Below are 20,623 nucleotides of genomic sequence, written 5' to 3' on the forward strand. Positions count from 1 at the left end.
GCAATACAGACTTGTAATGTTCACAAACCTTCTCCAGATAGATTTAAGCCCTATTCTGTTACTATGTCAAACTACACAGCAGGAGCAAGATCCAACATATTTGCTCCTCATATATTGATGCAGACTTAAGAACATTTGAGGAAGGATCTAGTGACTCAAAAGGTACACGATGTAAAATTCATCCTGATTGACTTTAAAGCTCTGCTTCTGAACTGAACATCTAGAGTTGCCAGTTCCTTCCTTCACCACAGAAACACACCAGAATTACTAATTCAGACACAGAACCTCTCAAGTAAGAATAGGTAAGTCCTGATCTAGCAGACTGATCTTAGTAACATCTATGCAGATATTAACTCAGCAGCACTGAAGTTTCATTCAGCCTAACAAATCTAATTACAGCCTTTGCCTCAGCTTTTAGAGAGGCCAGCATTTGGATGAAATTCAGGATGCCTTTGACATCTTTGAGATAAAAGTAAATTATCATTGTATAGGCACCTGTGTAAATACTAACAGGTCCCAAAATCCTTTCTAGCAAACACACTTTCAGCTGTGGCTAAATGGGCACATCAGTATCTTGAAATGGTATGGAAGTGCCTATGTTACTATAAACTAGAGATGACTCCTTCAACACATTTCTGAAAAAAGGCCATGAAATGAGACCACTTCAGAAACTGCCTTTATATTTTACTTGTAAAATGAATTCTGTCCATTCTCTCTTTTTCCAAAAAAGTTCATTGAAACCAATTTCCCATTCCAGTCCTCCTCACACAGAAAAGAAGAGTGATGGGGTGTTTGTGCTGTTCCCCTCATTAGGGATCCTTCAGAGCAAAACCAGTCATTGCCCCTCGCTGACAGCTGGCTTCAATGCCCTAAGGTAGCGAAGTTTGTTCGGAGACTTAATGACAGTTTTTTTGAAAGGCTTTGAATATCACATAAAACATGATCTAAGAGCAATTATAACACGGTACGTCGTGTTTATCTTGGGTTTTACTTGTTTATCTTGGGTTTTACTAAAGTGCAAATCAATCATTTTGCCTCAAGCATTTACTTTTAGTAGCCAAAATCAACAGTAATCTCATGTACCCATGTTACTGCAGTCACTGTCACTGTTATTTGCAGTTTCATTTTTCTTCTCTCAATAGATCACAAAATTGATTGCAAATTACTCAAAAGCACTGACTATAATTAGCAATAAACGAGTTAGAAAATATTTTTTATTGCTCAATCTAATCAATTGAACACTCAAAACAAATGTGATGGAACTGCTTGGGTTTGTGTTTGGAGTTTATCTTTGCTGATCATATTCACACACAAAACTACATTCCCAACAGCACAAGAAGCTGTCTTTACATCCGAGCATGAATTGTAAAAATCCTACCAAGGGATAAAGCTAAATTCCAGGATAGGGTCTTGAATTCATACGGCAAGACCACTCCATAGTACATAATATAAAAAAATCCAGTGTACTCAGTATTTTAAAAACTCAAGTATTAGTCACTTGGTAGTCCTTAAGCCAAGCCTTCAGAAAAATAAAAAAGTACATGGCAGAGGACTCAAAAAAAAAATGCATTGACACAAATTCAGGATAGATGCATTAACTAAGAGTATGTTATGTAACTCACCTCAATGGAGAGCTACCAATTACATACACTCATTTATGCAAACCAAGCACATTACATCCATAAGAAAGTGAAGTAATTTTGTAAATAACTAGGCTAAGGAATGCTACTCTTCCTTGGACTGGTATCCCATGACCCTTTCTTCCCCCATGTTGCCATTTAAAATAGGAAGAAAAAACAAATCTGAGACTGACAGCACTTTCACGACAACCATGTTTTACTGCAGCACCAAAGGACTTCCCTTCTACAGATAACAACTGCAATTAAATCTCAGCCATTATCCTAAAGGCCAAACAGCTACTCATGAAGAATAGATATTTCAGAAACCTCAAGAATCAGTGCAGTTGTTTTTCCTGAATGTCTTCACATCGAGACACACTACCTTCCACCATGATACCTGACCACGTCTCAGCATATTTAGGTGTCATAACAACAGTGGCCTACAGCCTAGAGTTTGCAGCTTAAAGGCTGGGGGGAAAGGTATACTCTTCATCAGCTACATAGGACTGGTATGACACTGAAAAAGTGTAAAGGCAATTGCTGATCCAGTACCATTTCTAAGCACTGTGTATAAACATAAAATGTTGACTATTTCAGAGCATGTACAGTAAGGAATACCCAAAATGTGGGGGTTTACTTTAAAATTTTCCATTTATCTTACATTTGAGCTTTTATTTCTAAATAAAATTTCATCTGTCAACATGAAATTCAATCTCATTCTAATCCTACTCCCAAAGTAGTGAGATTTTTAAACACTTATAATCAGAAGAGTTACTATGCAAGCATGACAGATGTTTACTGCACAGATGTAACCTTCAGTTACTGAGTTAATTTTGACTCTACCAAAATACATGTTAGAAAATGTGTGTTTGACTTTTTTGGCTCTCAGTCTTCTAAAACCAAGCACTGAGGCAGAGGAAACACAATCTCATATACTAAAATACAATCTTATATACTTAATAGACTTGATCGTTAATCAAGCTGCAGCTACAGAATGCCTGTTACTGCTGGAAAGGCACATGACACAATCTGATAGCTCAAATTAACATACATCTGTCCAACAGCTGAGCATTTTAAGTTACATAATAGGAAATCAGACAAATAAAACCTGTAAATTATTTCAGGTCTTCAACAAATTCCCCATTAACATCTACATTTTAAAAAAAATCCAATTGCATTTTAAAGCACTACAAGCAGCCACAATCCTGATCATTCATCAGGACACTGTTCCTATTTTTCATGGAGAGATAGGACATCTTACCTGTGTCTCAACTAAAGGATGAAATGCATGAGGGGCAAACTCAAGAAAAATTGCTCCATCACCACTCCCCAAATTAAAAGTGCAACAGCAGCTTCTCTATTCCACCTTGCCGTTACAATGTATGAAATCAAACAGCAGCCAATATACTGGCCACATGATCAAATACCTGCTCTCATAAAATTCCTTACAATACGGAAACATTAAAAGAGTAGTCACTGGCAGATGACTCTGCCTTTTAAGCTCCTCAGGGGAAAAAGAAGCCATTCTTTGGGTTTCTTCAGTATCTCACTGGCAATGCCAGAATTGGATTCCTTCTAAACAAGTAAGCAGCATCCCTTTATAGCTATTTGACAAAGGAGGATCAAGGGGTTGTTACTCAAATGTAAACCAGAAGTGAGAGAGAAACTGCACACACATATATGACAGAGAACAGAGGCAAAGCAGCAATTCTGTGATGGCTGAAACCAGTTTCCATGGAGTCACAGAAAGAGGTAGTTTGCTGTAAGAGGCTTGAAAGCACCTTGGACAAGTACTGGGGTGACCACAGGAACAGCAACACTCAGACTAGCCTCAGTGCTGTTCTTATGAAAAGTTTAGCAACCCATTCCTATCCCATCACAGATCAAACAAACATTTCCTGGTTCCTTCCACAATAGAGGGCAGACATGAGAAGGGAAGAACATTCATTCTGTATTCAAAGCTATATCTATGAGAAAAGAAGAAACACGTCCAGTTTTTGAATGGTATTGCTGAGGCTAAGGGCAGGCAGCAGAGCTACTGACTGCACTCACAGCACCAGGCAAGGCTCCAAATCCTGGTTGCATCCAGGTGCTCCTTGTAAACACGGCAAAAACAGCTAAATAAATAGCTCCAAGTCAGCAGGTCATTTAGTCTGACCCAGGGAGCAGAAGCCAGTGTCACACAGCAGTTCTTTAATCAAGTCTTTCCTTTGTTCAAGCCATTGAGGCTCAGCTAGAAAGTCTTCTGAACCCAAGTCAGTGGGGTACACAACCAGCACACTGGCCTGATGGCTATTTATCTTAACTCTACATGGTGATGCCTCTGTTCTGGTTCACATGTCTTGCTGTAATGCTGAGACCCTGGATCTTGTCATACTTTTTGCTGCATTAGGAGTCAGCTGATTATTGTCAGAAGCCTGCTTACCTTTATAGGCAATTTTAGGGAGCTATGACTCAGTCTGCATCTTGTGCTCAAGCCTCTTTGGGACTACAGCCCCTTAAATAATTTTTGTCACTTTTCCACTCATATTTAATTCTTCACAAATGGTGTTGTGCAAATATTCCCACCAGGGCTTTTTACAGCACCCACCTCCCCCAAGTCCATGCACCACTCAAGAAATTCTTGCTCCACAGGAATTTCACTGTTCAAATAACCAGGGAAAGAAATGATCTGAAGCAGAAGAATCTTAGTCATGATCAAGGGCATTCCCATCACACACGCTGGCATGTATATTATTTTTAGTTCAGGAAAAGGGTCCCCAAGAGAGGCTTTATGCTTCTGACACAGAATGTGACACTTTGAAGCTAAGAATGACCCTACATTGTCACTTTCCTTAAGTATGTCCACTCCCACTTTAAGAACCTGTTCCTTTGTTATCTTGACTTCTTTGAAGAAATGCCATAAATAACCAAAGTTCTTACCTCCTTACCCATTCATGGTTTATCTTTAGCACAACATGCAAATGAGAAACACAATGAAAGCCCCAGGAAGAAAGCAAGTGTTTAAGTAGCAAACCTGCAGAGCAGTACTCACAGAAAGCTACAGCTACCATCTTTAGAAGGGATGTCTTTTAATAAAAAAAGCCAGAACCACCTACCAGTTAAAACCCAGATACTTTTCATAAAGAGTTTCTTTAATCTAGCAAGATAGACTGTGTTCTTCTGAAAGGAGAGGTGAACTCCTTGAGAGCTTAGTATTGCTGGAATCTGAGCACTGAATAATGGGATAGTAGACAGCATCCAGGGAATGAAGGACATGTCCACACAGTACCTTGCTGCATTAAGACACAAGTTTGTAATTCTGCCCAGCATCATGCTACACTAGCCAATACCAAGGAGCAGACTTGGATCATGAAGTCACACTGAAGGCTGAAAGGGTTCCCCCACATCTTTAGAAAGAGCTGTTTGTGGAACTTGGGAGAAAACAGAACTTTATATGGGCATTAGCATAGTGTGGAGTGAAACTATTGGTATGGACCATAATATAGATCACTCTTTCCAAGCAGACTTTTATTACAAGATGTGGGAATGCTCTAGAAGCTATCTGCTAATGCAGAACTGCTCTGATAGTCAGCCCACTCACTGATCTTGCTGATCCTGTCATAAGACAACAGGTTTGACTGATGTACTCACTTTAAGAGAAATCTCAGTGCTGTGTCATAACTGCACCAGGAGCCAGATTTTAAGAACCCTAAACTCAAAGAAACTCTCCAAGGAGACTTGCCCTCAGACACTTGTATGCAGACTTGTGAGGAAAAGAAACCACAACTAGACAGTGGAAGGTGGCAGCAAATAGCAAGACATACCACAAAGTCCCACAAAACTACACCCCCAAGGCAGGATTAACATTATTCATGTTTATATTAATCTGTCTGAAAGAGATCCCATTTAAAATCTCAGCAACCTTTTCTGAAAAACTGCTTGGGGGAAAACTATGAAGAATGCAAGTCTCCCTCAGCCCATGGCAACAAGCCCAGTCGCACTAGGCGGCAAAAGAAAGTGTGCAGATTAACCACTAGTGCCTGTTGTTTATGAAGAACAGATCACAGCAGGTTAAGTGCAGCATGGAAAAGGAATGGCATTTATGCAAAATACAGCATAACAGCAAAAAGGCAAAAGTCTTGGGAACAGAAACTGGTTTTAGTCATGTTCAATTCTGCACAACAGTACATGACCTCAGTTTTTTACAATTAATCAAATTACTCATATCTAACAAACATTCTTATGTTGTGAATAACTCAAATTTTATCTGCCTGCTTATATTACTGTGGGCTAAGTGTAGAGAGATTTTGTTATAGGAAGTAATATTCCCCACACAGACTGAAATACAAGGACATGGCAATTCCAGAGGAATTTATCAGGTCTGCTCCCCATTTACAGTCATCCAATCATGCCTGCAGTGCCACCACCTCTTCATGCTGCAAATCCATGTCACATTTTTAGATGCATAAGTAGCACTAAGAGGAGATTTGGTAAGATCTTTTCAATACACATACTCAACAATATGGGAAGCAGCACACGTTGCATAGAAACAGTTACGACAATCAGTGAATTGACAAGTGCCTGCTCCACTTGATGCAGTACACAAACCCCATTATACCTAGTCATGCATAGGGAAACTGGAAAACTGATCAGCTGAGCAACAGAACCAACAGTGGCAACACTGCTTTCAGTCTAAATTTCACAGGCAATGAAAACCAGACAGATCATACAAGTGTTTAAGACATGCATGATGTCTCTCTACAAAGCAGTTTAAATGCAAGCCAAACTAAGGTCTTTGCCTTTAGACCCTCCTCCCTTTCACCCTTGTTGCCACATCTAACTGGGAGATCAAACCCTGCAGGGAAGCAGGAGGAAGGTGAACACGGTCTTCCTCCTGCAGCTGCTGGCCATGTGGTGCATGCTGCCACTCACAGAGCAGCAGAGGAGCTTTGCTCTGCTCGCCGCCCTACAGCCCCATCCAATCTGCAGTGGATCCAGCCCCAAATTCAGCATTGAACTGGGTACAATTCTAGGAGCGGGAAAGGGCAAACTTGAGCTGCTTTCAGAAGAACAGCCCCACTTTCAGCGTTTACCCAGAGTGACTGCAATTTGGTTTCTAATCAAGATAATTACAATGAACTACAAAAGCAATAGTTCAATCTAGTTAAGGCCAAGCAGGTTCTCTAACATAGTTACTACTACCAAATTCTCCCACATCTGTACTGCTCTTGTTTTTTCAGTCCTACAAAAATTTCAAGAATTTCCAACAATGAATTAATTAGATTAAAAAAAAAATCAGACTCTTTTGAAGTCTGATGGCAAGGACAATGATGTGGGCCTGAACATCTACTGTGTTCAGTAGGCTCAACAAGATGATCTGAAAGCAAGTCATCTGCATCTCGAATGAGTGCCGTGACAATTCAGACATTTGATATTCTAAATACAAGCATGCATCTTCATTTCCTCTCTGATCAGAATTTTTCTTCTACATAAAACACCTTTTCAATAACAGTTATGCAGAAAGGGGGAAGTTGCTGAAAAAGTCTCCCTAGCCAACTCTACATACAGAGTAAATACTCCGAAACATGTGCATCTGCTTAGACTCTTTTTGGGATGAGGATTCCATGTTGAAAAGCACAGTGAGTATTTCTCCTAGAAACTTCATTGAGAGATGCTGTTCTGTTGTACATTTCCCAACTGAGATTTTGGAGTCTAAGATGGAGCAACACTCTGGATGTTGAAGCAGAATAAACTAACAACAGTCCAGAGCTGACTTCATCAAGGCCTCAGGGACTTCAAGAACACAGCCTCCCTGTAGAGCAGAACCCAGGAGCATCAATTCTCTGCACAAGAGATGCAGTATCCAAAATACCTCCACCAGATGAGATCTACTCATGAGTTGCTGGAAGCAAAACTATTTGGATTGTTCACCAAAATTCTAGTTTTTATACATCCTTTTAAAATAAAAATTTAATTCATTTTGACCAGAAGCTAAAGGAAAGATTTATCTCAAATGCAGGTTGAAACTAGTTAGCTTTCTTGGACATTATTTTTCACTTAAATCTTATGCAGGGACAATTACCTTAAATGCTGCAATATAACTGATGAAGCTGGTTCATGAGGTATGTGGAACGTAGGGTATTTTTATGAACCAAAGAATGATATGAATTTCAGTTAATTCCAGATACAAAGAGATCAGAGGCTTCCTTCAGCATGCCAGGTAAAACAAAAGCACTTTAGTGCTCACAGATAGAACTGAATGGAGGAAGAATGTGAAATATCACTTGGCTGTCTACTGACAACACACAGTTTTTGTAAGCAGTTTCATGCAGCCCCTCAGCTGGCAACCAACACTGGTTAAGGAATGTGCCAAGGAAAAGTCCAGCAACTTTGCCACAATCCAGACACTGGTACCAACCTTCAAAATAAACCTGTCTGAAACAAAGCTTTATCAACTATACTATCAGTCCAGCTTATAAGGATAAAAATTTTACCTATTTTACTCTCCAAGAAGTTGATGGAAAGGTGATAGACATTTCAAAGTTAGCTTTCCTTACCCCTTTTTTCTTGAACTAGAAGTTTAGCATGGAACACTTTGTTCCATGCTGGCCCACTGTGCTAGCTTTTACAAACATTAGCCTCCAGTGCCAACACAATCTGAGCAGCTCTACAAAAAATCAATTTTCAGCAACTGGAAGTGCATTTAAACTGCAAGAAACTGCAGCCATCCTCTCTTATCCCAACCTTCCCATGAATATCCACACTGTACAGAAATATAATGCTGCTCCAAAGAAGCAAAGTTTGCAGGACGAATACAGATTTTTCCACTTCATCATCAAAAAACAAAAACAAAACAAAAACACTCCCACACACCAGATAATGGGAGGGGTAAGGCTGAGGAGGGGAATAAAATTTTTGGTGGGTTATCACAAAAAAAAAATCTTTTCTCTCCTTTTCCCTCAGGCATCACAAAATGTTTGAACCAAACCCAAAGCTCTCTGCCTTTATTTTTAAAGCCAATATTGATTCTATTTTGGAATTTCTTTTACCTTCAGAAGACTGTGCAAGCAACCAATGTATCCTAAAATTTCTCTGAGAAAGAAGGTGTCTAGAGCAGTACTCAATGTATAGAAGGTAAGGCAAAAATCATTCTGCAGTTTACCTAAATTCACGAAGTAGAGGTCACAGGGTTACAGATTTTTGGCTTTTTAGATGCATGCAAAACTGAGCAGACAGCAGAAACTGTGTCAGGAAACTGTGCACGAGCCATTTTTAACAGCCAGTTCAGTCAGCACTAGGACACTACTCAGCATGCTAATGGTAACAGAACCAAGTATCACTCTTCATTTCTACCCTGTTTTGGCAAACTTCAGCAAGTGAACAGTGAAGAATCAAAAACCCAAACAAAGCAGTCTCATCTCCTCCTCTACCAAAATCACTACAGGACATACAGTACAAGAAGTACCCTGCAGAAGGAATAGGATGAACAGACTGCTTTTTCCTGGGTAGATGAAGCAGAGAGAGCAGATTCAGCTGGGTCCACCTTGCTCTGTGTAAGCCACAGCTCTCTTTACAGCTCCTCCTCACAGAAAACTCGACCTCCCCTGCAACTGTTTTACTTTCTATGCAATGCTGAAGATTAATGCCATTTGTTTCTGTTCTATATTGGAGCTGGATGCTATTACATATGTATATGTCTTTTAAGGTATTGTGACTGAATCAAAACTTCCATTTGGTTAAAGAAGTCCCCAGCTTTTAAATCTTTACCCGAGTAACTGAGTCAGAGTGTGCACCCACTCTGCTATCATCGCTTGGCTCATGCCTTAACACTGAATCTCCCACAGACACCTGAAGCCTGGCTGAATGAAGCAGACAGAAATTTTACCTGCATGAATGATCCATCCTCATTGCATTCTGGGATGAAGACTGCTTCCTGGGGCTTCTTTGCCTGTTCCAGTGCTTGAGCTCTCTCTAATCGACACTTGCTTTGGCCAGCATCTACAAAGAGAAAAGCAAAATCCACTTACATCACAAACACCATTTGGCCTCTCCAAAAGCTACCAGATGCACCACACAGCTGCAAGGGAAAAACCCCCGAAACAAATAAATATAAAGCATAAAAGACCATTACACACACATTCACCAGGTAGACATGGAGCTAGCACTCATCATCCTAAAGACTAATATGAACCTAGACAAACAAACTACAAGCCAGTTAATTAAGAGCTACCTAATTTCCTAGTCAATAGTTTTTATGGTCATCTTAGGATCCTGGAAGCTTCTTTAACAAGCACTGGAGCACAATGTTCATGCAGTGAAAGGCCATTAGCCTGAAACTGGATGGTTGGATATAAACCAAATAATTCAAGCCGAGCAGTGAGCAATGTGGAAAAGAAGTGATGACCCCCTCAAAAGTTCTTCTCTGAGCAACTTTCCCAGGAAGATACTGAAATAGCCAGTCACCCATATGAACTTCCACCTTTGTGTGGTTCAGATGAAGCAGATATGCCATTTCCTGTGCTTTCCTGAAACACAGCTTTTACCTCTAGTCCCAGTGCTTACAACCGAGTGTCCATTATATCTCTCACACCAGTTACTCACTTTGGAGCCAAGAAAAAAATTTGCTCTGCCAACAGTGTTTGAAGGGGTTAAGACTTCAGCTTTTACTTCAGATGATGGCAAAGTGTAGCATGACCTTAACCCCCTTCCAGGTCCAGCTCACTATTACATAGTATACCCACATAAGTCTAACTCTGATGACTGATGGGTCAAAAGAGGAAAGTTCTGCCCTGCAGAGATACAGATTCACTCAGTGTTTACATTTAAAAACATGAGGTCTAACAATACTGCTGTTCAGTCTACAAAGAGAAGGAAAACAGTGAATATCTTGTTTCCATGGCACTCAACACAGGAACTAGCACCTTCTTTCTTCTCCCATGAATCCACTGACTAAAGATTTTCAGTGCAGAAACTTCAAAATCTTATCACCAGAATCTTTTAGCAGCACCATAAAGACTGAACAAGTTTCAATCCCCATTTTACTAGGCATGGAAATCATATCGGTTAACAAAAAATTCCACTGGATCCCTGAAGATCACATTCTGTTTCATAGATCACATGAGCTTTGACAACAGAATCACTAATACCAGCATTAAATTAGAAAGTCAGTCTGGGGTCTTAGATCAATTGAATTCACATTGTGTGGCAATAGAACTTCCATCTAGGCATCTCTAGATATATAATCAATGGCAAGGCTGTAAATAGTTTTGATAAAGACATAGACCAAAGCTTTCAGGCCAAGTACTTTATTTACACAACTGATGACCAGAGAGATTAGGTTTCCAGTTTGCCAACACAGTTCATTTTAAACATATCACATTGCTTCCCAAGAAGGATTTCACAAGACTTCTGAAATTATGAAAATCGAACCCTTCTCTCTGGAAAAAGAATGATTCATAGCAATAGTATACAGTACAGATGCCAGTTGCTTAGGCACTGGGTTAGAAAGCAACAGTACCTATATCAATTCTGCCACTGACCAGCAATGGTCACCTCACCCCCCGTGACCTCATGCCACTTTCTGATCCTATGTCACTTATCTTTAGACTAATCTGTTTGTTGGGTGTTTGCACAATACCAAAGCACACGGAGCTTTGATCTCAGGTGGGCCTATTATGCACCTGTATAAAGAGTGAAATTGTTACAGAGTAAAAGACTTGAATAAAATTTACACTGTATTTTTTTTCTAGTTATCCATAAACTCTGACATGGAATTTCCTTTTTGCCTGCCTGCCAACCTGAGCAGATGATCAGACCTCGTTTGTACATCTCCAGTGGAGGATAGTCCTGCCAACTGACCCTTCCAAACATATGCTCACTCCTTCAGCTGAAAAGGAAGCACTGGCAGTGCTGTTAACTGGAACACCTATCACCTCCAGATCTCCTGTGCAAGCTTAAGAGTCTAATCTTGCTTGGCATGACAGAGGACATTACTACAAAACCAGACGGTGTGCCTGCACTGTTTCATAGCTAGCTGCTTGACTGAAAACACTTTCAACTTCTGCTTCACAGGAGACAACTAAGTAGCAAAAAAAAAAAACCAACATAGATAACGTAGATGTGCACTTGCAAGGAAAAAAAACAGGTGTGAATTTCTTATGTGACAACCAAACCACAAGTTCCCAAATGAAAGTGTTTTCTAGTCTCTGCATCTGAGGATACAAGACTGCAGACAGGCATCTCTGGTTCCCCTCCTGAACATAAAACAGAAGCATAAAGCACTTACACACAGCATCTGCATTAGTGCTGGCACACTCACAACTACACAACAAACTGGATGCTTCAGCACAGAGCTGGTAAAAACAAACATTTTGTGATATCCCCTGCAGTACAAATACATTAGAAGCCCAGGCAGAAGGGAAACTAACCCAGATCTTTGTCCAATTTGTCTAATGAACAGAGAAACAGGCACAAGATCAAGTCCTTACTTTAAGCAGATAATATAAACACATTACTGCTAAGGCTACCATATCCCTCCTGGCAATTTTAACTGGCCTTTATAGATTGAACTCTCTACTCCCACCCAGAAGAGCACACTTCATAGCACACCACTACTACAGCATGGTGTTTAAGAGCTCATTGTTGTTGCAGCATCTTTTGCACTTGAATCCTTGGCTCAAGTGGTGACTCCTCACAAATTGCTGCTGAAGTACAGAGAAGACAGAGTTTCCCTCCTGATCATGGATACTCAGGACTGATTACTTCTCCCATCCTCCCTCACTGATTTCCAAAGGTCACACCAGTCCTTTTACAACCTTGATTTGGAACAAACACCTATATACCACGCTGGGTGGAGAGGTGCATGCATATTGCTATCTTTTTAATCAGTCTTCCACAGATCAGTTCCAGTAAAAACAGTGCCTTTAAGATCAACATTTACCAGTTTGTTTTAAAAAGGACTGTCAATCCTTCTCTTCCTCACTCCAGAGGCTGGTATTTTTATAGTGTTTGTATCAACATGTGATTTCAGTGGGATGACTTCACCTTGCTATTTTTGCTTTGTTAATTAGAAAATGTAAAGTATTACATAAGTGCCAAGTGTTTAAAAAGTAGCAGCCAAATAGCTCACCCCAAATAAGATACATTACAAATTTTACTAAAGCCTGATCTTATGATTGTAGGTTCATATAGGCTATTCTGCATTTCAACTGCTTACCCAAGTGTTTCAGCACTTTCTTCCCTGTTTTTAGAAATGTTCTCTGGAATATCTAACACCATGCTTATAAACCAGAATGGCATTAATGCATTCCAGTTTCATGGTTCAAGCAGACTAAACTGGACACTTTTACCTCCATTACATTAGGTGAAAAACCAAAACAGCATTAACTTCTTTTGAAAGCAGACCTGCTTAATTTTACTTTAAATATCTTCAAACTTGGGACAGATTTACTGTAGCCCAGAAAGCTGCCTTTTAAATAAAATTAATTCTCAAGCTGGCAGCTGGCAACCAGGAGATTGTTAACTACAAGTGATGTTTTTGACATCCCTGGCCTAATCAGCACAATGCAGGTGCACATAATTTTGGATTTTGCAATGAAGTTGGCTAGTTACCATGGCTGATCTTATCCATGAATAGTTTATTCAAACAAGACCACCATGTCCCTCATAATATACACACTGCACTCCTGAATAGGCTCCAAGAATTCCAGCATCCTCTCTTCAACAGGCAGAGGCAGTATTGACACAACATCATGGTATAAAGACCCAAGCTCTCCTAAAAACACAAAGTAAAACACCTCCAGGATTCACATAAACTAGCAGCAAATCAATACAATGCAACCACCAATATCTATTTAAGCTATTTAATTTTAATTCTCCTATGTTTGTATCCAAAATTAAAAGAGCAAAAATTGATCCAAGCAGCTTTTTAACTATATTCAGTTCCATTAGGTAACTCTCACCTACAGGCCAGGTCTCCACCAGACATGAAGCAGTTCAGCTACAGTGAAGACAACAGGTTCATACCCATTTACTCAATTATCTATGTATTTGCACAAAACAGGCAAAAATGGAACCTGAGCAAACTACAAAAACTTACCTATCTATTGTACAGGATATCAACCAGTATTCACTCTCCCCACTGTTTTTCCACTTCATTTAGGTCAAGTCCTACACCTGGAATCTCAAACTTCCTTCACCCACAGAGAATGGTTCAGGTTGGTAGGGACTACTGGAGGCCATCTTGTCCAAACTGCCTGCTAATGCAGGGTCCCTCAGAGCACACTACTCAGGATTGAGTACAGACAGCTACAGATATCTCTGGGGAGGAAACTCTACAACCTCTTTGGGCAGCTGTTCCAGTGTTCAGTTACCTTCACAGTAAAAGTGTTCTTCCTCACATTCAGGTGGAACTACCTGTGTTCCAGTTTCTGCCCATTGACTCTTGTCCTATTGCTTGGCACTACCAAAACTCCTGGATCCATCCTCTTGACACCCTCCTTTCAAGATATTTATACACACTGATAAGGTCCCCTCTCAGTCATATCTTCTCCAGAATAAACAGGCTCAGCTCCCTCAGTCTTTCCTCACAAGTGAGGTGCTTCAGTCCCCTCATCATCTTTGTCACCCTCTGCTGGACCCTCTCCAGAATCTCTATGTCTCTCTGGTACTGATAAGCCCAGAACTGGACACAGCACTCCAGGTCAGGCCTCATCAGTGCTGAGTAGAGGGGCAGGATCACCTCCCTTGACTTGCTGATCCTTGATCCTGCCTTGACCCTTGATCTTCCTAATGCACCCCAGGATCCCATTGGCCTTCTTAGCCACAAGGGCTGCTGGCTCAGGGACATTTTGTTGTCCACCAGGACCCCCAGATCCTTCTCCACAGAGCTGCTTTCCAGCAGGTCTGCCCCCAGCCTGTATTAGTGCAGGAGGTGACTCCTTCCCAGGTGCAGGACCCCATACTTCATTGAATTTCAAAAAGGTTCCACTCTCCCCATCACTCCAACTCACAGATCTTTCTAAAGAGCTCCACAGCCCTCCCAGCTTTGTGTCATCAGCAAACTTGCTGAAATGGCATCTGTCCCTTCATCCAAGTCACTGATGAACAAGTTAAATGATAATGGATGCAATATTGAACCTCAGGGGACGCCACTAGCGACAGGCCTCCAACCACACCCTGTGCCACTGATCCCAATCCCCTGAGACCTGCCATTCACACAGCTCTCAAACCACCTCCCTGTCCACATGTCCAGTCTGCACTCCCTGAGCTTTCCGGTGCGGATATCGTGAGAGAGTGTCAAAAGCCTTGCTAACATCCAGGTGGACAATACCCACTACTCTTCCCTTATCTATCCAGCCAGTTGTCCCACCGTAGAAGGCAACCTGGTTGGTTAAGCATGACTTCCCCATCCACGCTGACTGCCTTGATCACCTTCTTGTCTTCCTTTCATGCCGAAGCACTTTGTTCCTTTTTTGATATCCACATACCATTTCTACTCCAGAGTTCCCTAATTTATTCAGAACATGCCTAGAAACATGTCTAAATTTGCGAAGTCATTGAAAGTGACATTTTTTATTTTACTAACTTCTGCCAAGGAAGGACATTCTTATTCACAGTCAAGGGAAAATAAAGCAAGTTTGAAGACAAAACACACAGATCTAGCAAGCAGACAAAGCGATTTCAAAACATCATCTTCTGTCCAACAGAAATAGGAGGTAGAGAAGATTATCTTCAAATAACCCATCAGTCAGAAAACCTGCCTTTCTAGAACATTAGCCAAAAGCTGTGTTCATTTCCTGTGTCCCAGGAAAAAAGCTGCAGGTCCTGGTACAATTTCTACCAGTAACTTACAGATAGGTTCACTCCACACAGTGGCTTGTGATCTAAGAACAAACTCTGTACCAGCAGACTTATTCATCTAATTAATAAATCCAAAGGGAACTTTTAGAACACTCCCACATTGTAATTAAATAAGCCAAACAAGTTCCTAGAAAGCAACCAGTTAACACAGACCATAAATGTTTTCTAAGCCACAGATATATACCAATATAACAATCACTGCATAAATGACTCTTGGCAAGCTGTCAAGATTAACAAGTATTTGTCCTTCACCCCTGTGAAGTTTTGAGGTATAACTCTCATTTAACATCAAATATTACGACGCTGGCTAAGAAAAGATCCAGGTAGGATTGCTTGGCTGTGTATTTTAGACACAGCTATACCATCTGGAACTATTCTCTAGAATCTCATCAGTGAGGCTCCATTTGTCAGGGATGCCATAATTTGATCATTTTAAGCTACTCCTGACTTTTAACCCTTTGTGATGTGTGAGTGAGGGTTTGGAGTTCAGATAATTTAGCACTGAAGGAATTTCATTGAAAAGCACATGAGGAAGCTAGCAACAAACGAGAGCTGAATAAGGGTTATAGCTCCCAGAAGGCTGGAAAGATTTCATCTTTAAAGGTCCTTAGTTTCTTGAGAGAGAACAGAGCATTAAGTTGAATCAAAAAGGTTCTGTTCTCACTATGGAAACCATTCTGTTTTCCTTGGCACAAGCACAGTTCAAATCATCAGCATATACACTGGCAGCCTATGGTAATCTGGGGTGCAGAACTATGCCTTGCTGTCCACAATATACTCTCTCTTTTACTTATTTTAGTTACCTGTTGTTTTTCCCCCTTCAGAGAGTGAAGCGCAAGTTAAAACTTCTCATTTCATAAGGGTAAGTTTTTGGATAAGGTGTCTATCACAACTGTATGTGACTGAGCTCAATGGCCCATGGGACCCCTCACAGTTCCATGGGAGCTCTCCTGTAGAGCATCTGTCATGGAGGAGGAGGGAAGGCTGTTCAGGGTATACCCGGTGTCCAGCTGCAGTTCAAGGTGCTTGAACACTGTTGGCAATACCTTCCTTTTTGCAAGTACACAACACAGACCCAGCCAACAGCCTGTAGTTCAGCACAGTTGTCCCACAACTACCCAGATTTGCCAACAATTGTGATCTTTATGCACTACAGGTCATGTTCCTAATGCAGCTAAAAAAAACAAAATACCTTTCAAGAGCAGCACATATGGAAAAATTACCAGCTAGGTTAAATTTGCAGGTCATGGCTGAAAGAATATTCCTACTTCACAGGGATTGGTAGGAGTGGTTAATGGGTTAAAAGCAAGACTTGCAGTTTACAAACACTCCCAGATTGTTAGGTACTGTATAGTACTACAGGTTAAGAGGAAAAAGGAAAGGAGAATGCAAGTTAGTTTCAACTAAATATTTCAGTTGCATCAGAGAGCAGAAAGAAAGTGTACTTTACTTGTGCCCAAGACAAAAAAAGTCTCAGTTACTTCTTTGGGACTCTGGAATCACAATATGCACCAAAATACATTTTTACAATAGTAAAAAAGCCTTCATAAACAAATGCCAGGCTTAAATGAATGTGTATTTATTCTGTCACATGGATTTTAATGACTTTCTCCTGTCACTTTAATCCACTGCTAAAAACACCTGTGTCACCTGCCCTCCGAGTCAATTGTGATCTCAGAAAATGGACTCCGCTGTATTTTTCACTTCATGGCAAGTGCAAACCATTTGTGTGACAAGACACCAATAATTCTTCAAAAAGTTTCACCTTCACCTTTAGACTATGCTGAAAAGCTGAACTGAGGGACAGTATTCACACTTTTAAGTAGAAGTGTAACAACAAACAGGAAAAAATCAAAAAAGCCATGTAAAGCTCCTTGCATGCACTATCTTAATTAGCTCAGCACAGAAAGGCTGAAATATCTGAAAAGTGACTAGACATCTAGTGTGCATCATATTCTTCCCCACTCCACATTCCTGTCAGTCAAAGGGTCAAAGGTATCTTGATTCCTCATCAGCACAGGTAGCAAGGAAGAAGTCTGCTTTCAGGATTTGGTTTTGTGCTTACATGGGGTCAGTTGTTTCTGTCTGCAGACACGTATTTCAGCCCTGTTTCACTGATGTCTGTGGCTTCTTTGCCTTCTTTCATTGATAATTCAGTCAGCTCATACTCTACTGCCTCAACTGAGGCTCAGATACCCATGCTTGCAGGAATGCACAATTCCAAATCATATTACTCTCAGAACATGGTATTAAACTCAAGGGTCTAAGAATTCAGTAGGGCTCCCATTTCGCCTCTCAGAGGCATTTGAAATCCACCTACCTTTGCAGCGGCCACGATGTGTCACGCTGAGACTCTGCTCCCGGCATTTGGCTCTCTGGTAGTCACACATCGACTCGTACGTTCTGCCATCAGAGGCACACAGGGGTTTGGACTGGGACCTGGAGCAATGCAGGTTGCACTGAGGGTCTCTGTCACGGTCGCTTATTAAAAACTGAAGGAAGTGAAAAAGGGAGGGAGAAAAAAAATAGTGCTTTTGTTTGGTTTACCAAAACAGAACATGGTGTATTTTTTTTCTTTATGACAATAACAATATGACTATAATGCATTTTCAGCTGCCTACCAAAGCTGACTTTGCCTGAAGGGAACTTTAAACGAAACACATACGTCTTAAAAAAAATTAACGGTCTTTGCCATTCCATTTTCTTTAGTAAAACGGAAACATTACTCACTCTGCCTCACCTCTAAAAAAGTAAGATGTGCAAAGCCAAACACAACCCACACGGGAAGGGCAGTACTGAGTCACAACAGCCCAGCTTGCCCAGTGCTGTGCCACAAACATTTGTATCTGCTACTAGAGATACTAGACAATCTTAGTCAGAGACATAAAAAACTTATCACCAAAGATAGAGGAATCCAAATAACCTATCAAAATTGGCCTTGGTAGTTGAACCAAACATGTGACCAGTTTTATGTGACCAGTGATGATTTTGAAAGCATTGTTTATACCACCTGTAAATACCACCTGCAAGAGCATACCTGCACACTCCCAAAGTCACCTTATGTTCTTTCCTGATGACATCCAGCACAGCTGGCAATTGCATTCCATGCATCCCACAATCTAATTGCACACTATGTGAAAACCTATTTCCTTTCAGAAGTTTGAATTTCTATCATGTTTCTGCATACCTCTTCTTCCTGAGCATTCCATTATGATGCAACCCATTTTGTACAAATGTGGCATTCCTTATCAGTCTTCTGTAATTTGAACAATCCCAAACTTCCAATTTCTCACTCAGACCACTTCCCTCCATATCATGATCACTACTGTTTCCCTTGGTGTTCTGCCTTACTTTTGGGGATGGGGAAACCCACAAAGCACTAGTGCCCATCATCTGTCTGCTTATTCCCTGCAAATCCCAACATCTGGCAGTAGTTTACTGCTGTACCCTCGACTCTACTCTGAACTGCCTGTAGGGTCACCCAGGTCCCTTTCCCAAGTTCATATTGTTTTCCTGAGGATCCAAACTGACAGACATCTTTCCAAAACCACTTGCAGAAATTTTTGGTAAGGCATGATAGTAGCAGCCCTTTTCTCTTCCCATACTACCCCGCTTAGTGGTTTGCCAGACCTTTAATTATTACCCAAACCGAATCACCTGCTCACAGGAAGTTTTCAGGGGACTCTTCAAACAATTTCCATGAGGATTAAGCAAAGAAAAGGGAAGTCAAACCTGCCTTGCACTTCCCCTCCCCTACCTTCCATTTCTACAGCCTCTTGCAAGCCTGGGGACACCAGAGCAGCTCTAACACACTGATATCCCAGCTCGCTGCCAAAGCAGTTCTGAGCTCAGCAGTTCAGAGCTAGCTGGCAAATGGGCACTGACTGACACCCTGCCTGCACGCACAAAGCCACAGCTCTCCAAGTGCGTTGATAGCTGGATGCCTTACAGGGAAGTGTGAGTCAGTGCCATAATCACCTTGGTGTTACAGTTTCCTACAAAGCTGTCTACTCTATGCTTTGAGGTTAAAGCTGTTGAAAAAACATTGCCCGAAGCCTAGTTTGGGTTGGTTTTTAACCACTCTGAGAACATGCATCTCTGAAATTTGGTTGTTGGTGGGTTTTTTTAATTACAAAAAAATCTTCTCTCCCCAGTTAAATGAAAAACAATTGAGAAGTTTCATATTTTCATACTGTACTGCTGGATCTTTTGAAGACTAATGCATTACTAAACCCCCTATTTAAACATGACAGCTGGGAAAAGTAAGCAAGGTTTGCACACATTTTACTTTGGGTGGGACAAACTTTTTTAAAAATCTCATCTGTCACAGACATGACATATTTGTTACAGCACAGTGTTTTTGAAATGTTTTTGCTCCTTTTCTGCAACACATCCTATAACCTGGCAACACCTGCTCCAAATGGGAAATTGGAAAATTTAAACCTGAAGGCAATTTTAAATGGTTTATAGAGACCTGGACTAGACTATAAAAACACTGTAAAGCTGGACCGGATTTTTTTCTTTTCAGGGGTTGGACTATCACAACTTAACTTGGAATTGCTCTGGCTACAGTAATGTCTTTCTGTCACCCCCAAAATGCAAAGATCAGTAGTGACTGTAAACACACAGCAAAAAAGCAACAGACTGAAGATGCTGAAGCCTCCTCCCAGCATGTGATGTCAGAGACACCAAAAGACTCACAAGGCTTTTCAGGTTTCTGTATCCATAAACAGACTTTCAAAGCAGAGCTACCTGATAGGAAAGTATGGTGCACATGCAGCAATTAAATATTCAGTTCAACACAGGAGCCATTCTGGTTTAGAAGGAACATACAGATCTCCCATTTATCACAACTGGAGGCTTGAGCTAATAGCATGAAACTTTTTGCAAATTCCTTGTCAGAAGCAGAGTTCCACAGATATGAGTTATCCAGAGGTTAAATAAAAAAAAAAAATCTAGAATCCTGGTTCCCAGCATCAAACCATACTACTAACTTACTTAAAGTCAGCTTGTATCATAAAAACTCACTTAAGCCTTCTGCAGCCTGTACCAAAATACTTAGTATAGAGAGGGCTTGTACATCAAGAACACCCCTTTTTCCAGAAAAGGCATCTCTAAAGAATAGAAAGTTGTTCTTAGGGTTTACAAACAAGTTAAACCTA

General features: G+C 40.8%; 1 protein-coding gene across 9 annotated transcripts in view; it reads right to left on the bottom strand.

Moving 5' to 3' along the window:
* The window catches only part of SMOC1 (SPARC related modular calcium binding 1), a 150,858-nt gene that overhangs the window by 72,696 nt on the left and 57,539 nt on the right, over window positions 1-20,623 (bottom strand). For all 9 annotated transcript variants that reach the window (XM_069017573.1, XM_069017572.1, XM_069017569.1 and 6 more), the window contains 2 exons: window positions 17,782-17,953; window positions 9,487-9,599 (listed from right to left, as the gene is read on the bottom strand). In XM_069017573.1, the coding sequence (XP_068873674.1) occupies window positions 9,487-9,599; window positions 17,782-17,953 (285 nt within the window). The remainder of the gene's footprint in view (window positions 1-9,486; window positions 9,600-17,781; window positions 17,954-20,623) is intronic.

This window comes from Aphelocoma coerulescens, chromosome 5 (assembly GCF_041296385.1).
Source record: "Aphelocoma coerulescens isolate FSJ_1873_10779 chromosome 5, UR_Acoe_1.0, whole genome shotgun sequence".
NCBI lineage: Eukaryota > Metazoa > Chordata > Aves > Passeriformes > Corvidae > Aphelocoma > Aphelocoma coerulescens.